The sequence below is a fragment of the Larimichthys crocea genome, chromosome XVI (assembly GCF_000972845.2).
Source record: "Larimichthys crocea isolate SSNF chromosome XVI, L_crocea_2.0, whole genome shotgun sequence".
Lineage (NCBI taxonomy): Eukaryota > Metazoa > Chordata > Actinopteri > Sciaenidae > Larimichthys > Larimichthys crocea.
In genome coordinates, this window is record NC_040026.1 from 7847685 (window position 1) to 7865308 (window position 17624).

The 17624-nt window shown below is 38.8% G+C and overlaps 5 protein-coding genes across 8 annotated transcripts; all 5 read right to left on the bottom strand.

The window, feature by feature from the left end:
* Positions 1-1022: 1022 nt before the first annotated feature.
* On the bottom strand, positions 1023-4036 carry LOC104926896 (sesquipedalian-1). The gene is made up of 4 exons (XM_010740855.3): positions 3931-4036; positions 3366-3476; positions 2645-2948; positions 1023-1646 (listed from the first exon to the last, which is right to left on the bottom strand). The coding sequence occupies exons 2-4, from the start codon at positions 3444-3446 to the stop codon at positions 1213-1215; spliced, it is 819 nt and encodes a 272-aa protein (XP_010739157.3). The 5' UTR covers positions 3447-3476; positions 3931-4036; the 3' UTR covers positions 1023-1212.
* A 1702-nt stretch (positions 4037-5738) lies between these two features.
* On the bottom strand, positions 5739-8377 carry LOC104926895 (zinc finger protein 568). The gene is made up of 3 exons (XM_010740854.3): positions 8171-8377; positions 7512-7702; positions 5739-7422 (listed from the first exon to the last, which is right to left on the bottom strand). The coding sequence occupies exons 1-3, from the start codon at positions 8317-8319 to the stop codon at positions 6512-6514; spliced, it is 1251 nt and encodes a 416-aa protein (XP_010739156.3). The 5' UTR covers positions 8320-8377; the 3' UTR covers positions 5739-6511.
* A 448-nt stretch (positions 8378-8825) lies between these two features.
* On the bottom strand, positions 8826-9900 carry LOC109141110 (rho-related GTP-binding protein RhoG). Of its 2 annotated transcripts, none has more exons than XM_027289620.1 (2): positions 9713-9900; positions 8826-9680 (listed from the first exon to the last, which is right to left on the bottom strand). In XM_027289620.1, the coding sequence occupies exon 2, from the start codon at positions 9664-9666 to the stop codon at positions 9049-9051; it is 618 nt and encodes a 205-aa protein (XP_027145421.1). In that variant the 5' UTR covers positions 9667-9680; positions 9713-9900; the 3' UTR covers positions 8826-9048. The 2 variants fall into 2 exon arrangements, with proteins under 2 accessions (XP_027145421.1, XP_027145422.1); XM_027289621.1 differs by having other exon boundaries at positions 8827-9631; positions 9734-9899.
* Positions 9901-11981: 2081 nt separating this feature from the next.
* LOC109141109 (rho-related GTP-binding protein RhoG-like) lies at positions 11982-13278 on the bottom strand. Of its 3 annotated transcripts, none has more exons than XM_027289619.1 (2): positions 12928-13278; positions 11982-12844 (listed from the first exon to the last, which is right to left on the bottom strand). In XM_027289619.1, the coding sequence occupies exon 2, from the start codon at positions 12813-12815 to the stop codon at positions 12240-12242; it is 576 nt and encodes a 191-aa protein (XP_027145420.1). In that variant the 5' UTR covers positions 12816-12844; positions 12928-13278; the 3' UTR covers positions 11982-12239. The 3 variants fall into 3 exon arrangements, with proteins under 3 accessions (XP_027145420.1, XP_019125876.2, XP_019125877.2); XM_019270331.2 differs by having other exon boundaries at positions 11982-12874; positions 12907-13278; XM_019270332.2 differs by having other exon boundaries at positions 11982-12825; positions 12928-13267.
* A 396-nt stretch (positions 13279-13674) lies between these two features.
* On the bottom strand, positions 13675-15974 carry LOC109141112 (zinc finger protein 181). Its single transcript, XM_019270337.2, has 3 exons — positions 15619-15974; positions 15157-15361; positions 13675-15074 (listed from the first exon to the last, which is right to left on the bottom strand). The coding sequence occupies exons 1-3, from the start codon at positions 15886-15888 to the stop codon at positions 14308-14310; spliced, it is 1242 nt and encodes a 413-aa protein (XP_019125882.2). The 5' UTR covers positions 15889-15974; the 3' UTR covers positions 13675-14307.
* Positions 15975-17624: the final 1650 nt, after the last annotated feature.

Here is a 17624-nt window from a genome sequence, read left to right on the forward strand (position 1 = left end):
AATCACACCACTGGACAGCTACGGTATGTATTGGGATCCAGGAACAGTGTGAACTGACACTGCATCTTTGCTCATTTGTAGGGCTTCTAATTCACATGGCAACATATGGCCTATTTTTTCTGGATGTTACTTTTATCTGACCCAATGTCCTGCAACTGATTTACAACAGAACAAACAATCTTAATGTGAAGAACGTCATGCCGCAGAGCAGACACTTCAAGTATGGACTTGAAGGTGAAAAGAGAGATAGAGGGAGAAAGAGACCAAGCTCCGTCAAAGACCATAAAAACAAGACAGCTGTCTAGACTGAAATAGCGCTGCTGCCTCCCCCTCCACCACCGTTCTCTTTCCCAGCCATTTTGACCCTCTTTTAAAATTCGGCAGACTTTGCCCTTCTTGGCCTGCTTTGCCCCTAAACAACTGTCGGCCCTTCTTTTTTTATCCCCACAATCACTGACATGCTTTGAGGGGTGAATGTAGTCTAGAATTTGTCTATAGACAAACTGGACAATTAGACAATCAATATCATCTTAGCACTTAATATCAGAGCTTAATGTCTCAGCCTCAATGTTTTTGTTGTCTTAATAACTAATTAATTAAGAGTTTGTCTAGCAAGAAATCTGGCATCAAATGTCTTGTAGTAGTGTTTATTTATTCTTTCATCAGCTAGTTTGCCAGTTCCTGTATGGCTGTTTGTGTTGATGGCTTTATATGTCAGTGGTATCAGAAAAGATATAACTGGGTATCTGTACAGAAAGGTTCATGCCATAACCGCAGAAGATTCTTCAGTCTGATGGTAGTGCATTCATTTTTGGTAACTGCATGTATGACACAGGTCACTGTTTGCAGTTCTAAATTAAGATGTCAATATTAACCTTTTATTCTCATGTAGCTTTTCCTGCTTTTTTTTATTTCTGCAAATACGAACAGTTAAACTAAACCAGATGATCAGTCCAGAGGCCACATTAGCAGTTGGTGTTCATGTGGATGATAATTCCCTGCACTGTGATAAGGAGCAAAGATCAGTAGAGCAAGAGATCATAGATCTTTTATTTACTCCATGGCACAAAAGGTAAAAAATAAACAGTATGCTCTTGAACAACAAAATTTACAAATGTATCGTACATAACAATAATTGTTGTAATTCCTATTTACATATGTACTTTGAAATACAACCACAGTTGCTGAAATTCAATTTGGGTATTACACACATCATCCAAAATCTATTAAGTTTTCTTCCTGAACAACTTCATCGTCTCGTCCCCTCTTTGACCAATCAGCAATCAGTTCCTTCACCTCTTTTCCAAAATCTTCGTGCAATTTGCTAAATTCCTCCCTGGTGCTGAAACAGACCCCTGACCACTCCCCCAAAGGCGGAGCAGGGGTGTTAATAGGCACCACATTTGCATTCCTCTTGGGCCACAGTTTGGGTGATCTTTTACTGGCTGATTTGGATGAAACTGTTGGAGCTTGAAGCATCGGATTGGAGCTCAAACCAGGTCCTGCTCCTACACCCGGTGCTAAATACGAAGGGAGTGCTGAACTTTGTGCGTTCAAAGAGGCTGCAGGATATCCCGCTTCTGCTGTGTTGAAATTTGGCATGACGAAAGGGTTGGCTGGTTCGCTGGAGAACTCACCTAATGCATCTGAGGAACAGAGAAACACATAAATAAGTATACCTCCACAGTTTTGTTGTCTTGATTAAAGAGACTTTGATATGTTGACATCCTCATTCCACCTGAGCTACAACCATCCGAGCTGCTAGACATTAAAACATGTCAGCTTTATTTAAAAAAAATAATAATAATCATTTGAAAAGCTATTGTTTGAATTGTTTAATTGTTAATGTTAAACCCACGTTTTACCCATTTTGTTTGTATTTCAGAGTATCCATTTATTGTCTATGAAGTCTGCACAATCAGAGGATAAAAATCTGCTAAACTTTGTGGCTTACTAAGTGTTTACATTCAGTGTAAACAGCTACGAATGTTGCCAACAACTCTCTTTATTAATCATATCTCAAATGTTTTCAACCCTTAAACGTATGGTTGAGCTGGAGGACAGACTGTTTCACAAAAGATGGACAACTGAGAAAGTTTTATAGAGTTTGATGAGACAGCTACCAGTCTCATTTCTGCAATTAAAAGAAGTAATTTGAGCATATTGAAGTGTCCAAAATCTCCATTGTATCTTGAGTACTAGGTCATTGATTATCTTACCACAGCAGAGACAACAACAACACAGATCTGTCATCTAAATAACTTGCAATAAAACCAGCCTTTGTAAAGTTTATTACATTGAGTCTTTGCTAATTCATCATCACAGAGGAGCTGATTCACATATACAGAGAAAACACCACATAAACCTTCAAATTTATTGTAATCAAATACGACAAAACCACAAATTTCAACTTCAAAAAACTGCTACAAAGTTTGATAAAGTCTAAGTCTTTAGATCATTACAAACTTGTATAATGTTGCACACTCTGACAGACAGATGTTATGAGATTAAACTGACTGCATACCACGTACCACCTTGTACATGGCGTCTGCAAACAGTGATTCACCGCCTCACACAGCTGCTCTCCAGAACAAAGGCAGCTCTCTTTCATCCACAGACAGAATAAGACCCTCGGTACTCTCACCTTTGTACTTCTTCTCTAGATCCATCATTAGCAGGGCCAGGTAATTGTGATTGGCTGACAGCAGGGCTTTAATCCAGCTCTCCTGACTTGCCTGGTCCTCAGCGGCAAACTTGTACGTTCGCAGCCCTGGTTCGCTCCACACAAGCGAGAAGGCGAACTGCTCCTCGGACTCGCACAGCTGGACCGTGCAGCCCTCCAGAACAATCACTCCTGTCAGGTCCCGGTCAGCTGGCCGGTCCTTGTAGAAGAGGAGGTTGCCCTTTAGCACGAACCAACGCTTCTGATAGGAAGACTTTATCTCACCCTGTAGGACAGTTTGCGGTTTCATTTACTCAATGAATTGCACAACTCACTTCTTAAAACAAGCAGGTTGTTTTATGAACTTAGTGATGCAAGCACAAAAAAACAGAAGCAAGACTTCCTAGAGAAGTTTCTATGAGCTTTGAAATTCAAATTATTACTTTATTTTGAGTTCAGCAATAGTATTCATGCCATTTATTGTAATTCACTGCATTTCTCTGACAGTAGGGGTTTGGTTTAATCTCAATTTTACAGTGTAAAGCACTTTTTAATGTGCTGTACAGATATCATTATTAATATCAAGATGATGTTTCAAATATTATAGGCAAACTGGCTGTTGTTAAAACCACAGTTTACATTTGCTGAAGGCAAGACATCATGTTGTCTGAATCTGAATAAATTCATATTCAAAGTGTCTTACCTTCTTGTACAGGTAACCCTCTTTGTCTATTGGTGAGTTACAAGATTCAAAATATGTGACAATCTTTTCATTAAGCTTCATTTCAACATCACAGGCTGCTCAGGGCTGAACCTGCAAAAAAACAAAACAAAAAAAAAAGACAAAACAGCAATAATTCAACTTTCTTCCTGTTTTATTATCTGAGTACATGATGTGTGTGTGTGTGTGCGTGTGTTTATGGAGAACTAATATTATCAGGCTCAGTCATGCTCATGTTTGTAGGCCAAATAAGCGCACTTCCGTGTTTCTCCATATTCCTAATTTAAAAACTTTTTAAACTTTTATTAGAAACTCTGCGTTAGATATTATTTATATTAAGGAAACATGCCAAACTGGCCGCCATTAATAACTCCTCAACTGTTTTTTTTTTAGTTGGTCGCGTCTCTCTCCGTGTCACCGTGTGCGTCTCTTTCACGACATAAACAACTCTTGGATTTCCTTTTCAAACACACACCGACTTTAAACATGACAAATTTCACGAAGCCAGGCGGTTTTTCTCACTTCCACATGGTTTGTGTTTACTCACCTTTCTGAAGTGTGCAAGCGCGTTTCCTCCTCCTGTGCGTCTGTGCGTCAATCACTTCCTGGTATCTAAGGTAAAGGCGGCTCCACGTCAACAGCACGAGCTGGATGATGAACAACGTCACCAAGCAATACATGTTCAAACTAGATGTTTTTTAAATATGAAATATTATTGAAATATTGTGTTTGTGTTTGTTGGATATGCAGGTCTGCGTTACCTGTCACGCAAGGTGGATACAGACTCTCAGGTGTTTGTATCAGGTGGTTTTAGTAGTTGCATTATTAGGTCATTTTGACCTTATCAATTACACACATGGACATGAATTTTTATTCATTTTAAATTTTTTTTATTATTTTTATTCATTTAATTTGAAAAGCTATTGTTTGAATTGTTTAATTGTTCATGTTAAACCCATGTTTTACCCATTTTGTTTGTATTTCAGAGTGTCCATTTATTGTCTATGAAGTCTGCACAATCAGAGGATAAAAATCCACTAAACTTTGTGGCTTACTAAGTGTTTATATTCAGTGTAAACAGCTACGAATGTTGCCAACAACTCTCTTGATTAATCATATCTCAAATGTTTTGAACCCTTAAACGAATGGTTGAGCTGGAGGACAGACTGTTTCATGAAAGATGGACAACTGAAAAAGTTTTATGGAGTTTGATGAGACGGCTACCAGTCTCATTTCTGCAATTAAAATAAGTCATTTGAGCATACTGAAGTGTCCAAAATCTCCATTATGTCTTGAATACTAGGTCATTGATTATCTTATCACAGCAGAGACAACAACACAGATCTGTGTCATCTAAATAACTTTTAAAAAACGTTTATTACATTCAGTCTGTGTTAATTCATCATCAGAGAGGAGCTGGTTCACATATACAGAGAAAACACCATATAAACCTTCAAATTTATTGTAATCAAATACGACACATTAGCACACAGTCTTAACATCTGACTCTATACATTACATTCTCTATACTCTCTTCACTATATTGTGTTGTACCATTTTCACACTCATTAGTCATTATTTGGCACATTACAGCCTCTTTCTGTAGTTGAAAACATATTTTTAATTATACATTTCTGTTTTATACTTATGGTTCTTGACTCTTGCAGTATTAACTTTATTCTGTTCCTTCTCTCTCCTTACAGAGTTTGTTATGTACCAAAATACTAAAGCAAATTCTTTGTATCAGAATCAGGGTCAGATTTATTGCTAAGTAGGTTTTCACTTACGAGGAATTTGTCTTGGTGCTATTGGTGCACAACAAACATTAAGTAAAAATATAAAGGAGGTAAAAAATCATGTGTTAAAAATATAAAAAATAGAAATATTAAATAAATAATACTATGCAATATATTTAAATTAAATATGTAAAAATCAAAAGTGCTGTACAGTTATGTAATAATATATTGCAATAGTATATAATACTACAGTATACCGTACTATAATTTCTGAACTAACAGGTGCAACAGGAGAGTGAGGGCGATGTATAAATGTATCATGGATGTGCATATGATGTGTGTAGTTATGTGTGCTATATTTCACTGGTACTTAAACAAGGTACACACATAATGCACAGCGGTCGATGAAGGGGCCCCGACAGCAGATGAAGTCATGTGGATCCATGTGATAATTTCTCACACGTTGTAGCCTTCTAATATTACTCCCCAACCCCAACAACTCTTTATATAAAATTAAACACATCCACAGGATGTGTGAGGTGACATTTGTCATTACTTTTCAATTATTTAAGCCTTGACACAATTCAGTCCTCTGAAGAAGTCACTCACTGAGCCGTTCGTGGTGGTAATAAATTAATTTATTGCATTTTCCTGTTTGTATCCTAAATAAATCTGCAATAAATATATCAAGCATACAGCAAGCGTCAACCAGTCCTTAAAATCAGGCAATTGTAATTACATTCATGCTTCTCAGATGTTCAAAAGTTTCAATCATTGTCTTCAACATTTACTTATTTAAAACGGGAGAATTCATTCTGTACATACCTAGAAGAGGTGCTACACTGTAAAACACGGTCGCCTTAAAATGTTTAAACCTGCTCTGTAGACGAAAGTCTAATGGCTAATATGGCTTTTTTTAAACAAAAGAAAATCATTTTGATGAAGATGATGTGCATTTAAATAAAAACGATGTCAACAACTGGAAGTGCTAAATGCACAGGAGAGTGAGGGAGGTGTCACAAAGTCGTGTATGAATGAATCATGAATGTGCAAAACCTTTAAGTATATATTTCTCTCACTTGTTCTTTTACTGTTTTAAGTTTAGCTGATCCTGTTAGCCAAACATATTAAACAGACGACATATTAGATAATGATACTTTTCTTTTATATCGGTGTATCTCTATCTGTAAAGCTTTAGCCTCTTTGGTTAACCTTCTACAGCCCCGTTCCATCGCGATCAGAGGGACAGAGAGAGGAGCGCATGTAGCACCTAACTAACAATAGTAAGTTGGAACAAGAGACGAGCCTTTTAGTTAGTTGCAACTAAATTAACAGACCAGAAATTATGTTTCACAGATTGTCCACAAAGTGTGTGCACTGTATTATAGACAATTATTGCTGTTGCTCCCTCCACACTTGCTGTAACTGTAAAATCTGTCCGATGTGGATCTTCTGGTGTCTTTTCAGATTCTCCGCCCGACTGAAGTTCTTTCCGCACTGGATGCAGAAATACGGTTTCTCCCCCGTGTGGACCCTCTTGTGTTTTTTCAGATCTCCCGCCTGACTAAAACGCCTCCCGCACTGTACGCAGCCGTACGGCTTCTCCCCTGTGTGACAACGCTGGTGGATCCTCAAGTTGCCGACCCTGCTGAACGTCTTTCCGCATACGCCACACGAGTGCGAGTCTTCTCTCCTTAAGTGCTCCATCCTGATTTTTCTCCCGTCAAATGTCGCCCTGTTGTTTTTCGTAAATCCGTGCCTCCTCGGCATGGCATGATTCGAGTGGACAAAGACAAGTCCGCAAGGTTCGGCACTAACCTGTGGCCTGGGCATCTCAGCAGAGTTGCAGCTTAAATTCACACATCCGGGGTATTGTTCTTGAACAGGTGGTGGTTCTGATGTTGTGCAGTCTGTTGGTTCTGGCTCGCTTTTGATAACAGGCATGTTCACCTCAAGTGAGGTGCATGCATTATTGAATGAGACAGCACTGATGTCCCTGTTTGCACTGTGTGACGTGTGGACTGCTATCGTCTCTGCAAGAATGTGTGGCACCTGCTCTTGTTGTGCTTTGCAATGTTCTGCTGTTTGTGCCGAGCTGCAGTCAGCTTGTGCTTCACAGTTATCGTAGCTCTCCTGTTGTTTCGACTCCTGCTTCAAAACATGGTCCGGTTCGTGACTGCTTACTGGCTTTTGATCTGCGAGCGGGAGTTCGGAGTTTTGCCTCAAAGCGAAGTCAAAGTCCTGCTCTTGATTTTGCGTGTCTTCATGTTCTTCACGTAATGGACTATTTGTAGGTAATGCAGCTGTAACAATAAGACCAAAAAGCAATGTTCTTACTAAGTAATTCTTGAAAAACTCAGAAAATGACAAGAAAATCACACTCATCGCTCACCTATGCTCTCTCTGGTTACCCTGTCCTGAAGCTCCTGCAGTCTCCTCTTCAGACTCTCATTCTCCCTCTGCGTCCTGGCAGTTTTCTCCTGGTACTCCGACACCGTCTCCTTCACCACCTCCAGAACCTCCTGCACGGCCTCGGTCAGTAGCTTGGCCACGCGGGCGTTTAAGCGGTCAAGTTTAGACATCCTGAAATAAGACATCGCTCAGGGTTAAGAAACAAGTGTGGACTGCTTTCTGTGTCAGACTCTGACAGAAGGGGAACAGTGTGTGTGTGTGTGCAGATGTTATTGCACAATAGGAAGTGTTTCACAAACACCACAGAAATAATCAAGATCTATGACCACTCATGAACAGATCACTGGCCACTTTGGAAGCTTGAGAACTTTTCTTAATAATACTGATAGGAAACTTTATGTTAAGCCCAGTTTGGCCTTTTACATACATAGTTTGATCTTCACTCATGATCCTGAGCGTTTGTTTACACCGTGTGGTGTTTCCATACTCCATGATCAGATAAAGCTACATTCAATATTACATGTTTTCTAATAGGTCACGGTTTATTTGACATTGATTTCAATGCAGACGTCTTTCAAACGTGTTTTTAAAGCTCTCAGTGAGGCTGGCTAAACTAGCATGCAAAGAGCTGCTGTGTACCTGCAGGCTGAAGTTACCGGAGAGCTCACGTGGTCACATGCGGTCACGGCGCGAGCCAGACGTTTGCTGACGTAACGGGTGGAGACATGTAAATTAAAAACAAAAACAAAAACTGGAAACGACAATAATAATAAAAAAAACAACAACATTAAAGTACGGAACTTAACAACTCGCAACCTCCGGAACTAAAACGTCAGTCACGTTCGCTTCCGCTGTGAGATTTTCAAAATAAAAGTTTTTAATTGAATGCGTTTTTTTTTACTTACAAATTACTGTCCAAAATTAATGATTAGTTATTCTAAACTCTTACTTAAGTATTCTGTTACATCAAATTAAATGTTCATCGAAAACATTTTATTTTTGATATCTCATTGTTAATACTGTTCATTTGCCATATTTATACTGTTTATATCATTTATATTTGCCATATTTCTTTAAGATATCTTTTTTTAAAACTTGTATATGTTTTTATATTTTATAGTTCATGTATATTGCTGTTTGCACCAGGTATATGAGGGAAACACTGTTTCAGCTCTCTGAATGTCCTGTACGTATGGCAGCATTCACAATAAAGTTGACTTGACTTGATCTTACAGCTAGAAAAATGCACCAAAACAACTTGATCAAAACTGTGTATAAAAACATGTTTTATTCGTGAGGCTGAGTCACAACAACAGGACAGAACAACTTATTTCAACGTTACCAATTGCAGATATAAGGACAAAATAAAAATAAATCCAAAACATTTAAATCAAGTTAGATACTTGTAAGCATCCTAAAGTGCATACATAGCCATATTATGTACAGAAACATACAGAAATGCTCATACAAAATGAACATAATCATATCAAAATCAAATATTTATATGCAACCTTAACTTATAAGAGTACGCAGGGGTTCTTGGTGGTGGTTGAATGATTAAGAAAGGCATGCACAGCCTCATCAAACACCTCATCCAGTCCATTCAAGCTGATTGAAGCACACTCAAGATATTTAACTGCCTTTATTTCCTTTGCCATCGCTGTGCCCTGCTGTTGGGTGACTGTGGTTTGATTCTGCTCTCTCAGTTTCTCCAGGACTTCCTGATCATCACGTAGGTCACTCTTAGTTCCCACGAGGATGATAGGCACATTAGGGCAATGGTGTTTAACCTCTAGTTGCCATTTGCGTTTGACATTCTCATATGATGTTGGGCTATCAATGGAGAAGCAGATGATGATGACAGTCGCTTGGAAGTAGCTGAGGGTACGCAATTGGTCATACTCCTCACTACCAGCTGAATCCCAGATATTTAGGGTGACAGTCTGGTCGTCTACATGAACCTCGGCACTGTATGTCTCAAAGAAACATGGTATGTACTCCTTAGGAAAGATCTTGTGGATGTAGGTGTAGATTAGGTAGGTCTTTCCAACTTTACTGTCTCCGACAAGGACACACTTGACACTCTGCATTATGACACTTCTGAAACAGAAACACAAAACTTCATGATTAAGCATACCACATTGTTTTTGAACACTTTAATATCCGTCCCTATTTTATTCAAGATAATAAAATCTAACTTACTTCTCAAATCTGTTGTTTCACAGGCTTGCGGCAGTGTGTCCTGTAGCTTGCCTACTTTAGGTAGGAGGTTGAGTAGGAGGTCCTTTATGAAAGAATCATGTTACAAGCTTAAACATGTCACTTCTCGCTGGGAAGGGAAGGGAAGTAGTCTCTGGAAATTTTGGAACTGCGAAATACCAAAGTGTTGAGAAAGTGTTGAGTTTTGTCATCCTCTCTGAGTAAGGTAATGCGATGAAGTGCTTCACTATATTTGACAAAGATAGGTGTGTAGTCAACTGTTCAAATATGGTGCAACGATTACCTCGACTAAACCTCCAAAACTTTAACACTTTAAATACAAAATACAAGTTGAACACAGCACAGATCAGTAACCAATATGTCTTTACAACAGATGCGGACAGACACAGCTGTTGTATGGTGTTTCAACTATCTGCAAACACGTGCTATTTGTGGTGTTGGTATTTTGGATAACGGCATATTCTATGATGCTATAAATGGATTTTATTACTTAATGATATCACAGATACCAGAGGTATAACTATAACTAATGTTGAGGGGAAGAAAAAAAAGATTACACTGTCAGGGCACAAGGAGTTGTTATGAAAAAGGTAAAAATGAAAACATCTAGGCCCTCCTAGTTGCTGTGGCAACCACTTCTCATTAAACTTGAAGGATTTCTATGATTGTGACGGAGCAGCGACGTCACTGACTGCGACCAGCGCACACACACGCAGCGCACACACACGCAGCGCACACACAAACAACACATCTTCCCCATTCCCTTCTGCTCCGCGCTAAACAAAACATAACAAAACACACATCCCTCTTCCCCTCACCGGACAATTCAATGTATTACGGGGTGTGTGGAAATAAGCCCGCTACCACTTACCTGTCCGCTTCCGGCGAAGAAACAGGGCGTACGCATCGCCGTCATTATAAAGGAGGATGACGCGCGTAATTGGACACCATGTGATGCGGAGAAATGTGTGGTTTTTAATAATGTCAATTTATCTGAGTACCAGGCCGTCTTCTATGGAAGATAAACAGTGAACATACTGATATGATTTTTATACAAATTGTTGTCATGATCACTGCATATGAAATGGCCGTCATAATGGGGAAAAGATGTTTATGTTGTTTTTAGAAAGGTAGTAGTCAGAGTGGGAGGGGCTACCACCAGTGGCGTCACTAGGCCTATTTTAGGGGGGCTTTGCAATACAAAGTGGCCAGAATATGAGTTTAAACCAATAATCATATAAACTGTCATTATTCACTTAAATATGATCATAAATCTCATTTCATCGGGTACGGTAGAGAGAGCCCCTTCAGTGCGTCATTATACAATCCATTCCACTTTTTCATACAGAGAACGCCCACATCACTGAAATTCCAGTCCATGTTCAATTAATTGACAAAGCTTTAATTGGTGCTCTGAAAAAATATTCGGCGCACGCATAGCGCGCAATAACTTTTCTCCTCTATGGGCTAAGCCACCCCAGTTTCTTAAACCTAGTGACGTCCCTGGCTACCACTATAAAAGGGGCTGCCTGGGCCCTAATCGAAAAGAGTGTGTGGTTGGTTGCAAAGGAGGTACCAGTGGTTGATTTGTTGTTTGAGAGCTGAGTTATTGAAGAACTTGTTTTCTTGTTTGTTTTTTTGTTTTCTGAACTTGTATATAGAGCATTTTTGGTTCACCTGGTGAGGTGGAAAATAAAAACCCAAAACATCATCTTCCGACTAAGCCTGGATTTTTTTTTTAACAAAAGACGAGGTTAGAAGAACCCCGCAACAATGATGCTATAAATGTTTTTTTATCATTTAATGATTTCACAGATACCAGAGGTATACCTATAGCTAATGTTGAGGGAAAGGGAAAAAAAAGATTACACTGTCAGGGCACAAGGAGGAGTTATGAAAAAGGTAAAAATGAAAACATCTAGGCCCTTCTAGTTTCTGTGGCAACCACTTCTCATTAAACTTGAAGGATTTGGCATCATTTAATGCTTCCATTCACATTTTCTTTAAGACATTATGCAAGGCATAATGTTATTTATATATGTCCAGGCTTGTTAAAGAGTCAATTATTTATGATTCATACGCTATTATGCATCTATCATCAGACAGCAATTCATCACCTCACTGATAACGAATTTGTCCTGAGATAGACTGACTTTAACATCACACTGGGACGATTATTTCTTGACTTGACTTGATCTTACAGCTAGAAAAATGCACCAACACAACTTGATCAAAACTGTGTATAAAACATGTTTTATCCGTGTGGCTGAGTCACAACAACAGGAGAGAACAACTTATTTCAACGTTACCAATTGCAGATATAAAGGACAAAATAAAATAAATAAATCAAAAACATTTAAATCAAGTTAGATACTTGTAAGCATTCTAAAGTGCATACACAGCCATATTATGTACAGAAACATACATAAATGGTCATACAAAATGAACATAATCACATTAAAATCAAATATTTATATGCAACCTTAACTTATAAGAGTACGCAGGGGTTCTTGGTGGTGGTTGAATGATTAAGAAAGGCATGCACAGCCTCATCAAACACCTCATCCAGTCCATTCAGGCTGATTGAAGCACACTCAAGATATTTAACTGCCTTTATTTCCTTTGCCATCGCTGTGCCCTGCTGTTGGGTGACTGTGGTTTGATTCTGCTCTCTCAGTTTCTCCAGGACTTCCTGATCATCACGTAGGTCACTTTTAGTTCCCACAAGGACGATAGGCACATTAGGGCAATGGTGTTTAACCTCTAGTTGCCATTTGCGTTTGACATTCTCATATGATGTTGGGCTATCAATCGAGAAGCAGATGATGATGACATTTGCTTGGAAGTAGCTGATGGCACGCACACGGTCGTATTCCTCACTACCAGCTGAATCAAAAATGTTCAAGGTGATAATCTGGTCGTCTACATGAAGCTGGGTATGGTATGTCTCAAAGATGGTAGTTGGTATGTACTCCTTAGGAAAGATCTTGTGGATGTAGGTGTAGATTAGGTAGGTCTTTCCAACTTTACTGTCTCCGACAAGGACACACTTGACACTCTGCATTATGACACTTCTGAAACAGAAACACAAAACTTCATGATTAAGCATACCACATTGTTTTTGAACAATTTAATATCTGTCCCCATTTTATTCAAGATAATAAAATCTAACTTACTTCTCAAATCTGTTGTTTCACAGGCTTGCGGCAGTGTGTCCTGTAGCTTGCCTAAGTAGGAGGTTGAGTAGGAGGTCCTTTATGAAAGAATCATGTTACAATCTTAAACATGTCACTTCTCGCTGGGAAGGGAAGGGAAGTAGTCTCTGGAAATTTTGGAACTGCGAAATACCAAAGTGTTGAGAAAGTATTGAGTTTTGTCATCCCCTCTGAGTAAGGTAATGCGATGAAGTGCTTCACTATATTTGACAAAGATAGGTGTGTAGTCAACTGTTCAAATATGGTGCAACGATTACCTCAACTAAACCTCCAAAACTTCAACACTTTAAATACAAAATACAAGTTGAACACAGCACAGATCAGTAACCAATATGTCTTTACAACAGATGCAGACAGACACAGCTGTTGTATGGTGTTTCAACTATCTGCAAACACGTGCTATTTGTGGTGTTGGTATTTTGGATAACGGCATATTCTATGATGCTATAAATGGATTTTATTTTTTAATGATATCACAGATACCAGGGGTATAACTATAACTAATGTTGAGGGGAAGAAAAAAAAAGATTACACTGTCAGGGCACAAGGAGGAGTTATGAAAAAGGTAAAAATGAAAACATCTAGGCCCTCCTAGTTGCTGTGGCAACCACTTCTCATTAAACTTGAAGGTTTTGACATCATGTAATGCTTCTATTCATATTTTTGTTTAAGACATTATGCAAGGCATAATATTATTTATATATGTCCAGGCTTGTTAAAGAGTCAATTATTTATGATTCATACGCTATCCATGCTGATATGAATTTTCTAAAGGCAGGATTTAGTAATGCCTGACATTTCTCACCAGACACTGACTCACACTCACACAGTTTTATCAAGCAATTTTTCTACAATTTGCTTTGACTTTTGGTCTGTTGTCTGGTTTTGTTTCGGGATTCAGATTGTAAAAGGATCTTGTTGGAATACAGAAAACTTTACCATAAAGAAGTACCAAGTTCATTTATTTGATTTGGAAATGACTTTAAAAGTCCACATAAAAACCTCTGCAAGAAGTAACACGGTAAACAAATCTCTAAACATTTGACAGACAACAGTGCAGCAAAAACAGCGGTAAATATTAGATTGTGCTTGATACATTGAAGATCACGTGGAACACAATAAGCTCCCAGTTTAGATTTAAAAACAAGGCACCATTACTTTTCCACTCTTGAAGCTACATCTTTTAATAAATATGATTGCAGCATGCTCAGCTGACCTCCACATAAATGCTCATAGAGGATAAATTATTATTTCTATTTTAAGCTGACAGACAAGCTTAATTCCACTGTCCAAATCTGCATCTGTTATCCGTTATCTGCATACATCAGGTGAACAGCTGCCTCACAGATGAGTCTGCTGGTGTTTCTTCATGTTGCTTGAGTGACTGAAACTTTTGCCACAGTGACTGCAGCCAAATGGCTTCTCTCCCGTGTGGTAGCGCAGATGCACTGTCAGGTAGCCTGACTGGCTGAACCTCTTCCCGCACACCGAGCAGCAGTACGGTTTCTCCCCTGTGTGCACCCTGTTGTGTTTCTTGTAGTCGCCTGCGTGCCTGAAAGTGCGACCACAGAGCGAGCAGCAGTAATGTTTTCGGACGTTTCTCTGGAACGCTCTCGAGCTTGAAGATCCTGCTTTTGTGTTCGTTTGAGTGGTTAGTTGTTTTTCTGCTCCAGCACTGTTTGTATTGTTGAATCTTTGAGATAATGGCTCTTCTATTCCATTTTGGTCCAGACTGAAGACTGGCTCATTGTAGAGTCCTACACTGGATTGAGGATGTTCTAGATTTAGTCTCTGTAAGGATGTTGCACTTGTGCCAGCATCGTCATAAAAATAATTTGTGGTGTGCATGGCGTCTTCATCTGATGCAGGCTCGACTTTCATTTTAGGATCTTTTTTAAAGGCTGCGGTGACAGGGTCTACGTGGTTTGACAGCTTATTATCAGTCTCTGTTTTGGCTAATGATGAGTCTTCAAATGAATATGAGGGACAAATATCTCCAATGTCCTTATTAGAGGCGATAAGTTCAGTGTCCCCTTCCTGGTCTTCTTTCTGTCTCTGATCCATGAGCTGTTGCTCTGCATCAGCCTGCCATGCTGCAGGGGAAATTCCTGCACGACAACAAAGGTTAAGACAAGAAAAAATCACAAATCACTTTTAACTTTTCTAGATTCAAGTGCTTCATTGTCTTACCATTGCTTTCGAGCTTTAATTTTAATTTCTCCTGGAGCTCCTGCAACCTCCTCTTCAGACTCTGGTTCTCTCTCTGTGTTCTGGCCGTTTTCTCCTGGTACTCAGATACAGTCTCTTTCACCACCTCCAGAACCTCATGCACGGCTTTAGACAACAGCTTTTCCACCCGGGAGTTCAGACGCTCAATCTTGGACATCTTTATGGACTGGTGATCAAATAAAATGGAGAACAGATGTTCATAAATAGATGGATATTTGCAGGAGCAACATGATTTACACCAATATTACCTTTTGAAATCTGTACCAACAATCAAATAATAATTTATTAAGATACTACAGCCTACAGATATCACTACAAAATACAGATTAACATATAATATAACCACAAAAGCATACCATCGTATCAGAACAAATGAAACACTATCTAACGCACCAATTCACAACAAAAGGAAAGGCAGCAAACCTTAAACCTTAATGTGTCCGAGTTGAATATCGTCTCTGGTGAATCCCAGATTATCTGATGGTGATCCAGATGAAAACGATCATTGTTTACAATATTCACACTTGTGCAGATATTCGCATTTAGGTTGTTAATTCCTGTCTCAGTATAATGCAGCTCAAAGAGTCCATTAAGCGTCAATAGTGTACATGTAGTTTTTTTTTTTTTTTTTGTAGTCCGAAAATGCTTCGGCAAATGAAATATGCCGACAGATGTGGGTGCTGTCATAGACATATATACATAGACGCCGCATTGAGCGGGTTGGTCGTTGGTCGCGATACGTCAACGGGTCCGCCATATTGGATAAGGCAGATCTGCCCGTAAACTAATACAAGGAAATGGACTGAACTTCATAAAGTGCCTTTCTACAAAGTTCTTTAAGTTAATGTCTCTTATACACCCATTCACACACACACTAATATATCTGGGAAACAAACAGGCACCAAAAAACAACGTATGTAACTTTTAAAGTGATGATTATAAATGTTTACTCCTTATGTAAGCACCAAACCAACGTATGTATTTTTCTAATGCTGAGTGGTTTAAAAAGAACATTACACGTTAACATATATACATATATATACACACACACACGCATATATATACACATACATATAGTACACAATGTGTGTGTGTGTGGTGTGTGTGTGTGTGTGTGTGTGTGTGTGCTCTTTATTCAGAAAACCCTCATGTCACATCTACATTTCAGGATCTGGTTATTATAGACACAGATTAATGAAATATAAATATTTAATATTATCATCAAAGTAACAGTGTTACACACATAGTAGCTGTAAACACTCAGCATAGAAAAATACATCGTTGATTTGGTGCTTACATAAGGAGAAACATTTATAATCACTTTAAAAGTTACATACGTTGTTTTTGGTGCCTGTTTGTTTCCCAGATATATTAGTGTGTGTGTGAATGGGTGTATAAGAGGCATTAACTTAAAGAACTTTGTAGAAAGGCACTTTATGAAGTTCAGTCCATTTCCTTGTATTAGTTTACGGGCAGATCTGCCTTATCCAATATGGCGGCGACGTCGACGTACGATTCAGCGCTCAATGCGGCGTCTATGTATATATGTCTATCGGTGCTGTGTGCACTAAACAGATTATTACCGCCCACATCATCATCAGCATCATCTTCCTCTTCCTGCCTGGGTTTCAGAGGCGTGAGGTGTTCAGCATGAGGTGCGTCGCTCCCATCTAGTGGCGGACACGCAAATAGCCTTAAAACGTCCTGAGTGAAATGAATTACTTAATTGATTAAAGGTACAATATGTAAGATATTTATTGTATTAAATCAGAAAATGTTTTTTGTGTGTGTGTGTCATCAGATATTAAGGAAACATGATCTACTGAAATACAAGCTTCTTGATAAATTACTATAGTCAGTATGTTTCTTATTTTGAAATTTGCCTTGATGGACCTGGCAGTCTATCTGTGTTTTGTTCTGTGTGTTTTCATCCAGCTTGTAAACTACAGTTGCCAGGTATGAAAGGTACTACAGCCATAGAAGCAAATATGCAAGTATGTTTTCACCTGATTTTCTCTCTAAATTAAAAAAAAATAAAGATCTCCATCATGGTCCCTCTCTTTTTAATCTTATTAAAAGATTTTGTTGTGAGAGATCGTGACCAACAGCACATTGTGGAAAGTGACAAAGACATTGTAAAAGTTACAGATCCTACCCAGCTCTCACTACAGGAGGCAGAGGCAGTTTTCCTGGACACTCTCCAGTGTTTTGAATTTGGGCTTTGGTGTCTCCTTTTAACCACTAGATATCAGTATTCGGCACAATCTTACATATTGTACCTTTAAATGCTGATTTTATGATACATCTTTCTGGGTTATATCCTCTGCAGTCTGATTCAGTGAACATGACCATTAAAAGATTCATCCCCAAGCAGCAATGGACCTGTCACCCTCACGCTTATGGAGAAAACTGCTCAGCATGAACCTTCG

Bases quoted from the DNA above. Each gene is read 5' to 3' on its own strand.
- LOC104926896 (XM_010740855.3), bottom strand. From the start codon at position 3,446: ATGAAGCTTAATGAAAAGATTGTCACATATTTTGAATCTTGTAACTCA. The intron at 2,949-3,365 runs GTAAGACACTTT...ACTGTCCTACAG, and splicing joins AGGGTTACCTGTACAAGAAG to GGTGAGATAAAGTCTTCCTA. The intron at 1,647-2,644 runs GTGAGAGTACCG...TCTGTTCCTCAG, and splicing joins TCTAGAGAAGAAGTACAAAG to ATGCATTAGGTGAGTTCTCC.
- LOC104926895 (XM_010740854.3), bottom strand. From the start codon at position 8,319: ATGTTGTTGTTTTTTTTATTATTATTGTCGTTTCCAGTTTTTGTTTTT. The intron at 7,703-8,170 runs GTACACAGCAGC...GTCTTATTTCAG, and splicing joins CCGGTAACTTCAGCCTGCAG to GATGTCTAAACTTGACCGCT. The intron at 7,423-7,511 runs GTGAGCGATGAG...TTATTGTTACAG, and splicing joins GGTAACCAGAGAGAGCATAG to CTGCATTACCTACAAATAGT.
- LOC109141109 (XM_019270331.2), bottom strand. From the start codon at position 12,860: ATGCTTAATCATGAAGTTTTGTGTTTCTGTTTCAGAAGTGTCATAATG.
- LOC109141112 (XM_019270337.2), bottom strand. From the start codon at position 15,888: ATGTCTATGACAGCACCCACATCTGTCGGCATATTTCATTTGCCGAAG. The intron at 15,362-15,618 runs GTTTGCTGCCTT...TTTGATCACCAG, and splicing joins CGGACACATTAAGGTTTAAG to TCCATAAAGATGTCCAAGAT. The intron at 15,075-15,156 runs GTAAGACAATGA...GTTGTCGTGCAG, and splicing joins ATTAAAGCTCGAAAGCAATG to GAATTTCCCCTGCAGCATGG.
- LOC109141110 (XM_027289620.1), bottom strand. From the start codon at position 9,666: ATGCTTAATCATGAAGTTTTGTGTTTCTGTTTCAGAAGTGTCATAATG.